This window comes from Geospiza fortis, unplaced genomic scaffold (assembly GCF_000277835.1).
Source record: "Geospiza fortis unplaced genomic scaffold, GeoFor_1.0 scaffold392, whole genome shotgun sequence".
Classification (NCBI taxonomy): Eukaryota; Metazoa; Chordata; class Aves; order Passeriformes; family Thraupidae; genus Geospiza; species Geospiza fortis.
The window spans coordinates 564,730-579,330 of record NW_005054541.1 but is presented as its reverse complement, the minus strand read 5'-3'; the positions used below and the strand labels follow the sequence as shown (position 1 = coordinate 579,330).

At 51.0% G+C, this 14,601-nt stretch overlaps 2 protein-coding genes across 3 annotated transcripts in view; one reads left to right on the top strand and one right to left on the bottom strand.

The window, feature by feature from the left end:
• FAM118B (family with sequence similarity 118 member B) overlaps window positions 1-8,627 on the top strand; it is a 10,493-nt gene extending 1,866 nt beyond the window's left edge. The window contains exons 2-8 of one of the 2 annotated variants that reach the window (XM_031063912.1): window positions 2,051-2,128; window positions 4,073-4,325; window positions 5,119-5,346; window positions 6,509-6,637; window positions 7,367-7,571; window positions 8,054-8,113; window positions 8,202-8,627. In XM_031063912.1, coding sequence (XP_030919772.1) covers window positions 2,058-2,128; window positions 4,073-4,325; window positions 5,119-5,346; window positions 6,509-6,637; window positions 7,367-7,571; window positions 8,054-8,113; window positions 8,202-8,215 — 960 coding nt within the window. In that variant the 5' untranslated portion in view covers window positions 2,051-2,057 and the 3' untranslated portion in view covers window positions 8,216-8,627. Of the gene's footprint in view, window positions 1-2,050; window positions 2,129-4,072; window positions 4,326-5,118; window positions 5,347-6,508; window positions 6,638-7,285; window positions 7,572-8,053; window positions 8,114-8,201 lie in introns of both variants that reach the window. The other variant, XM_005429324.2, reaches the window with a different exon arrangement.
• A 103-nt stretch (window positions 8,628-8,730) lies between these two features.
• Window positions 8,731-14,601, bottom strand: part of SRPRA (SRP receptor subunit alpha) — a gene marked incomplete at its 5' end in the record, with an annotated part of 6,096 nt that continues 225 nt past the window's right edge. Inside the window, 13 exons of the mRNA XM_014310495.2 lie at window positions 8,731-9,748; window positions 9,948-10,046; window positions 10,172-10,335; window positions 10,412-10,625; window positions 10,708-10,880; window positions 10,971-11,057; window positions 11,343-11,461; window positions 11,652-11,758; window positions 11,921-12,071; window positions 12,521-12,674; window positions 12,795-12,955; window positions 13,052-13,215; window positions 14,018-14,101. Of these exons, the coding sequence (XP_014165970.2) occupies window positions 9,620-9,748; window positions 9,948-10,046; window positions 10,172-10,335; window positions 10,412-10,625; window positions 10,708-10,880; window positions 10,971-11,057; window positions 11,343-11,461; window positions 11,652-11,758; window positions 11,921-12,071; window positions 12,521-12,674; window positions 12,795-12,955; window positions 13,052-13,215; window positions 14,018-14,101 (1,806 nt within the window). The remainder of the gene's footprint in view (window positions 9,749-9,947; window positions 10,047-10,171; window positions 10,336-10,411; window positions 10,626-10,707; window positions 10,881-10,970; window positions 11,058-11,342; window positions 11,462-11,651; window positions 11,759-11,920; window positions 12,072-12,520; window positions 12,675-12,794; window positions 12,956-13,051; window positions 13,216-14,017; window positions 14,102-14,601) is intronic.

Sequence of the window (14,601 nt, the reverse complement as noted above, 5' to 3'; positions counted from 1 at the left end):
GTGAGCGAGATGGGAGCAGTGCTGAGACAGGTGGAAGCAAACAGGGGAGCTCTAGGTGGGAGTTTACAAACAACCTTGATATTCGAGGCTCAGCTGATGATTCACAATGCAAAGATAATTATAAGCTTAAATTATATCCAATTTAGAGAGCAAGGAAGGATTTACCTTCGGCTGTGGCTCTGCTTCTGCACAGGGGCTGAGGCAGACCTGGCACCAGCAGCAGCTCACATTTCCCTCTGAAACACTCCAGTTATCTCTTGTTAGTCCCTGCCTTATCTAAAGCATCTTTGCACCACTAAATAAAATCTGGCTGGCTTTGTGGAAGCAGCCTGTCCTTCTAGAAAAATCAGCTAATCCAAAAGGAGAGATGGGACCCTCCTGGGAAGGAAATAGAGGGGCTTTTTTCCCCTTAATCCTGGTTGTGCTTGGCTGCATTCACTCAGCAGGGATTTGAGGTGAATCTGACAGATCTGTGTCCAGCAGGTCCTCCTGTCTTCCCGAGAGTCACTGCTTTGGTCTTTGGAGATGTAACCCCCCCAAAATATTTCACCTGACAGGTTGCAGGTGTTCAGGGGTTATGAGGCTGAAGAGGTTCATTGTCAGAGCAGCACTGAGCTCCTGGGCTGAGTGTGGCTTGGAAAAATACAGGGTGCAATGTTCACAAGAGTGTGTGATGGAGAAGCCCTGCCTGGCATGCACAGAGGGGGGAAAACCAGGAGATTTCTCACTTGCTAAGGGCCTTTGACACTTAAACAAAATCTGGGCCTTCCAGTAAGGCCCAGTAAGATAAAAAGGTGATTATTTGGAGTGATGAGCAGCACATATTCAGTAATGTTTCAGGAGGTAGGTAGTGAAAATGAGCTCTTTGAGGTGTTCTGCTGTTGGTACAATGATTTATCATTGAGCAAGGTAGGGTGGTGGAAAGTGTCCCTGCCCGTGGCAGAGGGGTGGAACGACACGAGCTCTAAGGACCTGTCCAGCCCAAACCAATCCAATCCATAATGCCATTGTATGAAGTTTTCTGAAGGGGTCAGAGGGTAAAGGCTCCACACACAGTGTGTCTGAGCACCTGACAGTGTCACTTTGCCCTGTTCTCATCATCCAGCACTGAAAGGTGGTACTTTCCTAGAATACTGGCTGATTTCTCACATGATCCTTGCCAACACCTGCAGGTCTTACCTGGAGAGACCTGCCATTGTCACCTGCTGGGCTGCCAGGGAGCAATCACAGCATGTCATCTCTAGAACAAACCCTCAGATCTCTCTGAGATAGCAAAACCTGCAAAAACTCTGTGATTTTGGGTCAGCAGCCCTTCCTCAGCATTTCCTCTGGCCGAAAGCCCTTGTCTGACAGAGTTTTTGATGGTCTCTTCATTACAATTGGCAAGGAAAAAGCAGAGGAGGGTGCACAGTTCTGTTCTTTTTCATTCCCTTTTCATAGACTTATTTGGGAGAAGCAGAGTGGGAGAGGACTGCGTGCTGGCAGAGCTTTTGTGTTTTATGTGACGGGCTGTTGAAAGAGTTCTCAAACCACACTTCCTTCCCGTGGGCTTTAAGGTCATTTCCCAGTGCTTGCAGACTCATGGCGGGCTGGGAAACCCTTCTCTCATCACCAGGGAATGAAATGCTCTCCGTGGCTTTTTGGAGCCAACAAAAATCTCTTTGTCTTCTCTTCCCTCCCACTGTTTCCCAAGCAGCAAGTTTGCTGACGGGCCTTGTCGGGAAGGGGGGAGTGCTGCTCCAAGATCCAGGCTCTCGGGGAAAAACGAGCAGCTGAGGTGGAGCAAAGGGTCTGGCAAAGTGTGTTTTGCTGAGGCAATCACACCTGGGAAAAACAGCCAAGGATTTTATGGTAAAAGAGGTTAAGGAAGAGGATGAGACTGTGGGACAAAGTTCAGAGACAAAAACATGCAATTCTCAGCCCAGAGGTGATCTTGGAACGATAACAAACCTGAGATTTATCCACCTGTGCAAAGCTGGATCTGTAAAACCTCGTTGTCGTGGTGGTGTCCATGTGCAGTGACTGCGCTTTGGTAATTTGTCTGCTACAGAAACTGGATGGCTTCTACGGTGAGCCTGGGCAAGGAAACATTGTTGGAAGATGGAATGCCACCTGCAAAAAAGCCCAGGTAAGTTTCCTTATGCTCCAGTGAATTTGTTCTAACAAGAGCCTTTTCCTTTGCCTCGCATTGTTCTTTAAGGATTGTGACCCCTGGCGACCGCGGCTGTTTTGTTTCCTGATCCAAGAGCTGTGTGCTGGCTTCTGGCCGTGCCCTGGGCTTTCCTGCTGTTTGTGGAACAAACACCTTCACACCCAGAATGTACTTTTTTGGGGGTTTTAACCCTCAGCCAGGGGATGGGGTTGCTCTCAAAGCTGTATTTTGCTGTCCTGCCTCCATGGTCCTGTTCACTCACAGTGTCAGGTCAGACATGGTGGTTGTGCTTCTTTGCTTGAGTTGGATGATGGTTTCCAGGAGGACAGAATTACTCAAATTAGTATGGTTGAGCTGCATGTAAAGGCTAAATAATTCACTCTGAGGCTCCCTGTACTTAGAAGTAGGTGGTCTTACGGTTCTGTGAGTGTAATCTGACTGGTGGATAATTCTGTCTGTCAGAGACTGAGACTGGCTGCTGCAGGCTCAAAAGTTCTTGTGAACAAGTAGATAATTCAGCTGGGGGGATTGTCTCCCACTAGCTTGATTTATTTGCAAGTTCTGGAGGGCTGCAGGATAGTACTGTGTGGTCTCGAGGTTGATTTGTGACCCTTGAATGTGCAGAAGAGACGTTGGGAGGTAATTTTTTCCTTGCTCAGGATATCAAGGTAGGAATAAGTACATTTATCAGCAGGGCAGGCATGCAGGACATTAAGACTTGGGTATTTGTTATTATTTTGGATTTCAGTCCCTGTATTTCCAATAGTGTTTTTATACTAGCTCATTAGCCTGAATACTAATTTATTCCTCACAAAAGGCTTGCAGTCCTAAAATTAAACCTTGTTTATCAGCAGTAACAGTGAAACCCTCTTCGAGGAAAGGGTTAACAAGTCTGTTTTCATAGGCAGGGGCTGAGGGAAGGCCCAGCTCCATCTGTGTGGTGTTGGTTTCCTCTCCCCTGCTCGCTAAATATCACGTGTTTGCTGATAAAGCCCATTTCTTCCATACAAGTTGCTTTCCCAGGCTGCTGCTCCAATCCTGGGAAGCTGCTGCAAGTCCCCGCTGCAGAAAGCAGCTGGACACCAGGCAAGGCAAGGCAAGGAGCAACACATCTGCTTAATAAATGATAAAGGTCACATTTAAAAGCTCTGTGCAGGTGTAAAGTCAGGAAAATAGGAAGGAGGGGAGGAGGAATAAGGAGAACACAGCCCTGCAGCCCTTTCATGTGACTCTGTATCATCTGGGATATTCTAAAAAATTGGCCTTGAGCATCTTGTTGACATTGCAGGCATCACAGGGAAGGGATTGCTGGTCAGCTGAGGGGGTTCCTCAGCAAACTGGGGCTGGGCCACTCCAGGGCAGAGCTAGGAGGAAGCCTTCCTTGCTTTTGTCTGTGCTGGGATAAGTGGAGCTGTTGTCTCAAGGCCCCTGTTCTGCACCTTGTTTAAACCAGGTCGCATTTCTGACCTGCACATGTTTTATCTCAGGACACAGAGCGTGTGTATGTCTCATTCTCTCGTGCTCACCACCCCTTTCCCATGCCCTCCAGCCTTCCATGTAACTTTTATTAATAGACTTGCCTTATTCCAGATTTTAGTGGATTAGCTTTGCTGCAGAAGCACCCCAGGGCATCATTGACTTCCCCAGTAACCATCCTGGTAACAGATTTGATTCCCAAAATGTTGTAATTACGGACCTTGTATTGGGAGCATTTGTGCTGCTGATCCATGCAGCTGCCTGCTGTCCTTTAAGGATACCAAGCTGCTCCTCTCATGCTCTGTTTATCAGAGAGCCCCAGTGGATATTTGATTCAAAATTTAGGCACAGGGTACCTCCCTCTCCCTCAGTCTGCGTGTGCCACTACCCCAGACACCCTTCCCCTCATGGTGGTACCAGCTGTGCTCCTTTCTCCTTTTGCAGGAAGCTGTTGCCAAGTCTCAAAACCAAGAAGCCTCGGGAACTTGTTTTGGTGATTGGGACAGGAATTAGTGCTGCAGTTGCTCCCCAGGTCCCAGCACTGAAGTCCTGGAAGGGGCTGATTCAGGCCCTCCTGGATGCTGCTATTGACTTTGATCTCCTGGAAGATGAGGAGAGCAAACGGTTCCAGAAGTGTCTTCATGAAGACAAGAACCTGGTCCATGTTGCCCACGACCTTATTCAGAAGCTGTCTCCGGTCAGTGTGCTTGTACCTGCCCTGAGCATAGGATTTGGCCTTTGGAAATAGCCAGATTGGTTCTCCAGCAATGGTGCCCCATCCCAACAATTCCTCTGTGTACAAGGAACCACAGGTGCACTTACTGTGCCAGGTGCCTGAGACATAACCCTGCTGTGGATGTGGGTTTTGGGTATTTCACTTGGACCAAGATGATTAAAGGGATGGAGCACCTTCCTATGAGGCAAGGCTGAGAGAAGTGGGATTGTTAAACCTGGAGAAGAAGGCTTCAGTGGTGACCTAACTGTGGCCTTGCAGTACCTGAAGGGAGCTGACAAGAAAGATGGAGAAAGCCTGTGGACAAGGGCCTGGAGTGACAGGACAAGGGGGAATGGCTTCACACAGCCAGAGGGCAGGGCTAGATGGATATTGGGAAGAAATTCTTCCTTGTGAAGGTGGTGAGATTGTCCAGAGGAGCTGTGTCTGCCCCATCCCTGAGAGTGTTCCAGGCCAGGCTGGAGGGGTTTGGAGCAACCTGGGATAGTGAAAGGTGTCCCTGCCCATGGCACAGAGTGGGATGAGATGGCAGAGTGGGCTTTAAGGCCTTTCCCAACCTAAACCAGTCTGGGATTCTGTGATCCTACAACTACACTGAAGGAGAGCACTCACCCTGGTGCAGCCAAGGCTCTGTGTTTGCCCCACAAGGACCCAGAGCTGTGCAGGGTGTTGGGGAAACGTGGACAGTTTTTCATGGGGTCATTTGGTGTGAGGTGTTACAGGGCTGGCTCTGATCTCAATCTTCTCCCCTTCTCAGCGCACAAGCAACGTTCGCTCAACCTTTTTCAAGGACTGTTTATACGAGGTGTTTGATGACCTGGAATCCAAAATGGAAGATTCTGGGAAGCAGCTGCTTCAGTCTGTGCTTCACTTGATGGAAAATGGGGCCCTTGTGTTAACCACAAACTTTGATAACCTGCTGGAGCTGTATGCAGCACACCAGGGGAAGCACCTTGAGTCTCTTGACCTGACTGATGAAAAGAAGGTAAAGGATTATTATTTCTTTTGTCAGGGACTGTGGTGGTGCAGAATGTGCTCTCATGTTGCCTGAGGGCATCGTTCTGATTGTAGTGGTTTAACTGGTGGCAGACAAGCTCCAGGCAGAGGCTCTGACTGTCCAGGGCAGCAAGCAGAGGAATGAGGAGGAATGCTCCTTTCTGGAACGCTGGTTTGCTGGCTGCCATCCAGTGCTCAGGAGGAGTCCTTAAGCCTGCTATTCCTTTGATCCCTGTCCTTGAAACTTCTGGCTTGGCCTTGCTTCCACATAAGGCTCGGGTTGGTGTTTCTAACCCATATGAGAAACTCCATGCAAGATGCAAAGCTGAACTTTTTATTTTTATAAGGTGCTGCTCAGTGCTTTTTGTGATGGGCGTTCAGGGCTACAGCCTTTGAGGCTCCCTTCTTGCCCCATGTCCTCTTCCTGCAATGGCTGGAATGGCTCCTCCTGCTGCACTCTCAGAGCTACTCTCTTTATGCAAAAATCCCTCCTCCTGCCCCAGTCAGGCTGTGAAACCCTGAACTCTGCACCTGCTCACCTCATCTCTCCATCATAGGTTTTTCTGGTGGGGAGCATCTCATCCTTCTGTTTGCATGTTAAACACCCTCAATGTCTGTGTTCTGTGCAGTCCTTGCTCTCTTTTCATTCTCATTTCTGTGCTTCACGTTTCCTGCGTGACCTCTTAATCTACATGGCTGGAAGTACTTACAGTGTTACAAGTAAGCATTCTAATTATTGCAAGCTTAAACGAGCTGAGGTCTGCAGGAGTAAACCGAGAGCCTCAGAAGCAGCTGTCTGAAATGGAGGTCAGCTCAGCTGGTAACTCCCTCAGAGCCAGTAGGGGCCACAAAATAAAACTTGGTAGGTTTGAGAAACATGCTGACAGAGAATTTGTCGTTTTTTCCCCTTTTTCTGGTCAATCTCGCATTTTGATTCAGTCTGCTCATTACATTCACCAGTCAGCTGAAGTGTTGACCCAAACGAGCACCCCAGGCTGTGGCTGCAGGCCATGGTGTGGAGGCTGATGGAGGAGAGAAGATGAGGAAGAAGCAGCCTCTTTGGAATGCTTCCCCAAAATGTTGCATTTAGCAGTGCTGTGGTAGCCAACGTGATGCACTCACGGACGTTGCTGCGGGTTTGTGCTGTGCAGGTGCTGGAGTGGGCGCAGGAGAAGAGGAAGCTCAGCGTCCTGCACATCCACGGCGTCTACACCAACCCCAGCGGCATCGTCCTGCACCCGGCCGGCTACCAGAACGTGCTGCGCAACACCGAGGTCATGGTGAGCCACGCTGGGCCAGCCTGGGCAGCTGCAGCTGCCACCGGGCACAGCTCAGCTGGGCTTAGACTGAGCTCAGAGGGTGGGGGAGAATTCATTAGGTATGGGAAATAGGAGGGTGAATTCCTGGCCTGCTGAGGTGCTGGAACACCTCCCATGTCACAAACATCTTTTATGAAAAATCCTTTCCTTAGGATTTTTCCTCCTGAGAAGCTGAGAAGCCTCAAGAACAAAATATAAACAATGATTATCTGCTGCTGTGAAATGCAACAGGTAGATCTTTGATTGGCCCATGTTAGTTGTTTCTAATTAATAGCCAATCACAGTCAGCTAGCTCAGACTTTCTGTCTGAGCCACAAGCCTTTGTTATCATTCTTTTTCTATTCTTAGCTAGCCTTCTGATGAAATCCTTTTTTTCTATTCTTTTAGTATAGTTTTAATATAATATATATCATAAAATAATAAATCAAGCCTTCTAAAACATAAAGTCAGATCCTCGTCTCTTCCCTCATCCTAAGACCCCTGTAAACAGTCACACTCCCACACTTGCTGAAGGATGGCATTGCTGCAGATCCTCCCCAGGGATAGGGCAGGTGCTGTCTCTTGGGAGGATGAAGCTCACCTTGACCAACATCTTTCCCTTTCTTAAAGCGAGAGATTCAGAAGCTGTATGAAAATAAGTCCTTCCTCTTCTTGGGCTGTGGTTGGACAGTTGATGACACCACGTTTCAGGCCCTGTTTTTAGAGGCTGTCAAGCACAAGTCAGACTTGGAGCACTTCATGCTGGTGCGGAGGGGGGATGTGGATGAGTTCAAGAAGCTCCGTGAGAACATGCTGGACAAAGGGATCAAAGTGATTTCCTACGGAGACGACTACGCTGACTTGCCTGAGTACTTTGAGCGGCTGACAAGCGAGATTGCCATGCGGGGCCGAGCAGGTAGGGCCAGGGGCTGGGCTGGGGGACCCTTGGCTGGCACCATGCACAGTAGACAGGGGTAGTAGCCCCTGTTCTCCATGCTATCTAGAGATTCCTGAAATCTTTTTTTTTTAAAAAGCAAACGTGTGTCTAAGTGTAGCTGGATCTGTGGGTTACTTTTCTGAAAACACTGTTATGTTTTAACAGTTTAGACAGCTGTGCTGCCTCCCACGCCTGCAAACTTTGTTTTTCATGTGCAGCTGTTTGTTCCCTTTTTAGTGAAGGGGCATTTAGCATCACTGACCCTCGTGTTGTTCAGCCTGAGCCAATGCTTTTATAAAAGAGGTATTGCTAATAAATCATAAAAATGGGGGGAAGTGAGTTCACTGGCCAGAGCCCTGCTGGCAGGGTTTCTGAGGGTTAACCCAGCCAGGAAAGCCTGTATGAAACCAGCACATGGGCAGCTGGCTCTCCACCTGAGACTGGTCTCTGCTCTGCCCCAGGTGTGCCCAAGGAGGGGCAGCAGCTGAAGGGCTCTGCCACTGCCCACGCTGAGGTAGAAGGTAAGGCAGGCTCTCTGGAGCCAAGAGGCTTCACCCTGTGTTGCTCCCCGGAGTCCCAGGCAGATTTTCAGCCTTTGCTTCCACACAGGATGCAGCCCCTGAGCCTGAGCCGTGCCCAGGCCCTGAGCTGTGGCAGGGGCTCCTGGGACAGCCCCAGGCCAGGCCAGCAGCCCTCAGGGAGGCCGGAGCCCAGCACTGTCCCACTGCTGTTCAGCACCGAGCCAGGACCCTTCCGGCAGGGACGAGGCCAGGACAGAGCCACCACGGATGAACAGCTGGTCTAACACAGTAATTGTGGTTTTACTGGGGCTGCGTGTGCCTGCGGAGCGCGGTATCCCCGAGGGAGCTGCAGCCTCCTCTAACTTCACACCTAGTGCTTTTATATTCTGTATTTCAATTTAAAAATGAAACTTGAGCTTTTTTTTTTTTACTGGAAGCTCTAGTTTTCTAGTCCTGTCTTTTTACTGTACAGTATTTTGTATGTTGAAGTTGTATTAAAGGCCTGCTCACTGAACTTTGGCTGCTGTGTCATTTAAAGGCCCTTTCACACCTCACACTGGTGGGAGTTCCTCTCCCCCAAACCCAGTAGGAAACAGGTCCTGGCTGGAGGCAAGTTATTTATACACAGAGAACAAATTATGAAGTTTATTTTATATAAATTATGTCTCTTAGCAGACAGCATTCAATTTATTGCACTATAGCACATCTGCAATACAGAGCTACAAGACATCGTCAGAGGTTTGTATTACTCAGTGTAGCACTTCCGACCGGGATCAAGAGGCACTCGGAGCGGGGAGAAAGGGTGCAGGAAAGCAGCAAGCAGCCACCATTCTCTTCCAGTATTAATGTTGTTTGGTTTTTTTTTTTTCCTTTTTACTAGCAAGTAACGCCAAGACCAGCGGGCAGGAGCCAGGCAGGGCACACCGCCTTCCTCCTCTGGACCTGGCTGCTGCAGCTCTCCAGCTCCTGCCCAAATACAGGGTGTGTGGGGACCCTGCTTCAGAGTCCGGGTGAGGACAGATATGGGGGACTTTAAGGCAATTTAGCATGTCCCCTCCAGCCCAGCACAGGCCGTCAACTTTTTTTGGTTTATCAGCTTCGGTGGAGCTGCCATGAGCAGCAACATTAACAGCCAGATCTAACGCTGCCCCTAAGCCCAAGTCCCTCCTGCCTCCTCCCTAAGCTGGTCTAAAAATCAAAAGCAGCTCAATAAAAAGCCTTCAAACCCACCAAAAAGCACAGCAGATCCTGGCACCGCCCACCCCCCCGTGCAGCACGAACAATACAAAGCTCTGGATTCGGCCTCCCCGCAAGGGAGCCCGCGTCACTGGACACAGAATGGAGGAACCCAGGGAAGGGCTTTTTCTGGATAAAAGGCGGTTTATCCAAAAAAAGTACTCCTCATGCTGCCATTCCTCCATTCTGTTCTGCACTACACGGGAAAGACTAGTTGGTGACAGGGTAAAGCAGGTTCTTCTGGGACATCTGCACACAGCGATTTGGTGTTTAGGCCTTCATGAGCGCTGCGACCACGGCCTTGGCGTTAAGGCTTCGCAGATCACAGTAGGTTTGTCCGGTACCAACGAAAACGATGGGCTTGCTCGTGATGTAGGTCATGGAGATGGCAGCACCCACCTGCCGGGGACAAGCAGCACCGTGAAATCCACTCGTCATTCATTCATCCCCCATGAGTGGAAACCAGATTTCTAAATTTGGGTTCAATGGCTTAAACACAAGGAGAACGTGCAGGAGTGCCCTGTGTTTGACAGTTCCCATCTCTCCCCTCCAGTCACTGTCAGGACTCTGTGCAGAGTCACCTCAGCAGCCTCCTTACCTTGTCATCGATGGTATCGAACTTGGTGAGGACGATCCCATCGATGAGCCGCGGTGCCTGGGCCATGGAGTGATCAGCCAGGGCCTTGTTGAACTTGACCTGAGGGAGAAAAAAGACCCAAGAAATGTGTTTGTGGTGCTGGCACCATCCAATTCTCTGGTAAAACCTACAGAAACAGGTTCTTTTCCCTCTTTGTCTCTCAAGAACAAAGCCTCCACACTCACCAGCTGATCTACAGCCTCATTTCCCACCAGTGCTTCCCCAACAAACAGGACCAGGTCGGGAGCATTGACAGCGATGAGTTTGGCCAGCGCAGTCATCAGTGGTGCGTTGTCCTGCATGCGTCCCGCCGTGTCCACCAGCACCACGTCAAAGCCCTGGTTGCGAGCTGGGGCGGCAGGGAGGCAGCGTGAAGGACGGCACTGCCCCAGGACAGCACCCCCCGCCCCCGGCTCCACACATACCATAGGAGATGGCCTCCATGGCGATGCCCGCCGCGTCCTTGCCGTATCCCTTCTCATAGAGCTGCACCATGGTGCGCCCGCCGTGGCTCTCCGGAGGGTGCAGCGCGTTGAGGCGGCGCGTGTGGGTGCGCAGCTGCTCCACCGCTCCCGCGCGGAACGTGTCACACGCGGCAATCAGGACGCTGAAGCCGTTCTCGATGAGCCAGAACGAGATCTGCAGGAGGCAGCAGATCAGAACAGTAGCTACATAGCCTGACCCCATCACCTCAGTCCTGTGATCCAGGGCCCTGTCCTACCTTGGCCAGGTTGGTGGACTTCCCGACACCATTGACACCACAGAAGGTTATGACGTAGGGCCGGCGATGGCGCTGGGCATCCATGACATCGCGGAGGACGTCCACACGGCGCTGGGGCTGCAGGATCTGCACCAGGGCCTCCTGCAGCGCCTGCTTCACCGTCGAGGTTACCGCTGCGAAAAGGGGGTGCAAAGAGGACGTGTCACACATGGGGAACACTCCTGAGCTCCAAACCACACACTGGATGCCACACAGACACTTACTGGTGAACGTCCCCATCACCTTCCCTTCCAGTTTCTTGGCCACTGATTCACAGAGCTGCACTGCAATCTCAGCTGCCACATTTTTAGCTTGAGAAAGACAGAACAGGGAGTCAGTGCTGCTGAGAAGGTTATCTACGTACCACATTGGTATCAAGGGAAGGATGGAGTCAGTGTGCAGGATTCCCACCAGACCTGACTGCTGCCTCCCTTTTGCTACACTCTCAAGGTCTTCTCAGGGGTCAGACAGGAGGAGCCCACCACAGCTCCTGTGGGCAAGAATATCCCAAACCACGGGCACTACCCACACCAGGGCCCACCCAACAGAGCACAGGCAACTGCCACTAATCCCTCACACGAGGGATCCAGACGTACCAATCAAGTGATCCTTCATCTTCTCCAGCACAGGGTCCATGTCCCCTCTGGTCAAGCTCTTGGAACCCACCAGGCCCTTCAGCATGCCAAACATGCCCCCCAGGCCACCCTTCTTCACACTGTGGAGAAGCAGAAGAGTTACATTGAGGTTTGAAAATTATCATCTGCAAAGGTCAGATGCAGAAGAGCTTGCCCTGAGAGGACAAACACACCAGTTTGTGCTTCCTGCGTTACTGGTTAGACTGGAACAGGAGTTACGGAAGAGAAATCAAGAACCATGTGGCAAGCAAGGGCTGTGGGAGCCTCTACCTGGATTTTGAAGGGTTCTGGACAACTTTCTCTTCTTCAGCTTCATCATCACTCTCATATTCCAGGTCATAGAGGCGGCCAGGCTCCCGATTTTTGTCCCCCAGGGCCTGCGAAGAGAACGAGCAGCTTTATGACCTGAGTGCCACAATCCTTGTTTCATGTTTCTTCATGATCCCTCCTCATCCAGGCACAGAGACTGGGCTGGGTTCATAATGCCCAGCTGATCCCAGAGAATGCACAAGAGCAAACAGAGCCTGACTTTTCCTTACCATGTCAGGGTCAAACTCCTCCACAGGACAAGCCTCCGTGCTGCCGTTGGTAGCCGAATTACTGTAATCAAGTACTTTGGCATTAGAGTTCCCCAGATCCCACACCCGGGGCTTCTTCCCCTTCTCCTTCTGTGCGTCGGGCTTCGGAGATCTGGTGGAACAAAGACCAGAAACACACTGTGTTCAGTGCAGGGAAGCAGCAGCCATCACCTCCTTAGGAGACGTGAAAAATAAAAGCCTGGATTACCCAAAAAGGCAGAAATTGACCAATTTGATCTCCAGGGTTTATTTATCTGAACTTTAACCCCATATGGCACCACTTCCTCTCAAGCCAGGTATAATGCTCTACTGCTGTCTGCTCACTAAAGACAGGTCTGCACCTCTCTCAGGGTTTCTGCATCTCCCAGCAAAGAAAATCAAGTTCTATTACCCCTCCAGGACACCCGGGTGTCTTCTCTCAATTTTTTCAGCAAGGAGGGAAATCAGGGAAATAAGGTCCAGGAAAGTCAGGTCTGTTTCCAGGGGTCACCAAAAGGAGAAGAGATTCAGCCATGGCCTAGTTCAAAGCATAGACAGACTGACCATGCCCTCATCACCCACCTGGACTTCTCCCCAGCTTTCATGTGTCTCCTGAAGAATTCCTCCCGGTTCTTCTGCAGGATTTCATCCTTGGTCAGTTCCTCCTTTTCCCCTGCTGCTGAGAGCTGCTTGTCACCCGCAGATGCTTTAGTGGGTGCTGCCACAGCTTCAGTTCCTGACAGGAAGAGCCCCAACACAAGCTCAGTACAGCTCCAAATAGATTGGGAAAGCACAGCCTGCAACACATTGCTATGGATATTTATTTCCCTCTCATTTATCTTCCCCATCAACTCACCATCCTTTTTGGAACCTTTGTTCTTCTTGTTCTTGACCTTCTCCTTTGGTTTCTCCCCTCGGGTTTCAATCATACACTTGACAGTCTTCTGGGATTTCAGAGACTGCTCAAACGTCTTCATTACCGTGGGAGCTCGGACTTTGCTGCTCTCCTCTGCATCCCTGCAGGGAGGTGACCCATTAGCCTGGATTTCAGCTCTTCCCCCGCTCCCATCTCTGCTCAAAACAGAAATTTAAGACAAAACCCAAGCTCTGTACCGGAGGAGGCGCATGAAGTCATCTTTAAAATCAAAGGTGCCATTTAGGAGGCCCAGGGCTCCTTTCTGCTGGAACTCGTTGCGGTACTTGTCCCTGAACTCCTTGTGGACGTCGTCTATCAACTTGTCCACGTAGGTTAGAGTCAGGATCTTCTGGAAGCCCACCTGCCAAGGAGCATGGCCAACAGACACTGCACTTCCAGTTCACTCAACAGCAGCAAGCAAGCAAAAACCTCTCTGTTTAATTCAGAGTTCTTGAACTTAGGCAAGCTTCAGCCTGCACTTTCTGCCCCACCTTCCCAGGCTTTTAAAATGCCCCAAAAAGGTGAAAAACAGCCCAGAGCTTCACTTCAACAGGTGATTCTAACACACAGAGTCTGTCTCATGGCAACTGGGACACGTAGGGCAAGGGGAGAAAACCTTTAGCTTATCTGTGGGTCAACAGGAAAGGTAGTGTGGATTTATGGAGATAAGGTGCCAGGAGACTAAAAAAGAGAGTCTTAAATGCTCCATAAAGTGAAGGGAACAATACACTTCTGGCTTTTTTTCAATAGCTCTGGCCAAAGTGAAGTTTTACAAGGCTGCAGCTTCTATTTGAGGTTTGATTAGTTTTAATCCTGTTGCAGATGATTAAAATAAGCTGCTACTGCAGTGGCATTCAGCTGACAGACACCCATGTTCCCCCTCTGGGAGGAGCCTGGCTACACTGGGGTCACTGCTCAACATCCCCCTCAATTGCTCATCACAGCCCCTCACCCCCCAAAATCCCAGAGACAGAGGAGCCAAACCAGTCTGGGAGCTGAGGTCCAGCCCTAGGCAGTGCAAACAGCTGCTTGCTCAAACCTCAGCACAGCGGGAACTGTTCCCCTCTTTTCTGGGGAAATCCCCTTCCTTCGGGTTTGGGGGCGTGTGGGGGGCTGGAGGGACCCTCCTGCCACCACAGGGGTGCCTGGAGGGGGTCACTTACCACAAACACCAGCTCAAACTGGTTGTCCAGTTTGTACTTAAGCGTGAGGGCTTCATGGGTGAAGGAGTTGTTGCCACCTCTCTCCTGGGGGAGAGGAGCTGTCAGAATGGGGGCGCCAGCAGCACCCACCATCCCCTCACTCCAGTCATCCCCCTCTCCCCACCATCATTCCTGTCACCCCCCTTTCCCAGAGCGCTCCATCATTCCTCATACATGACCCCAGACGCCCTGGGCAGGTGGTCCCCACCCACCCCGGAGTGGTCGTGCCCCCTGTGCCCCGTCCCAGGCAGGTGATCCCATCCAAGTCTCCTCAAGGCGATGGTCCCATCCACCCCCCCAAATGGGTGACCCCACATCCGTCCCCGCTCCCAGAGCTGGCCGTGCCTGTGTGTCCCCTCCAACAGGTGGTCCCACCTGTGTGCCACCCCTCTCCTCCCCATCCCAGGTACAAGGTCCCACTCCTGGGTCTCCCTTCCCACCCACACCGGGCCGATCCAATTCCCCCAGAGCTGTTCGTGCCCGTGGTTCCCCCGCCCCACGCAGGTGGTCCCGCTCCCCATCCCCCCGCCAGCTCCGTGGGCTCA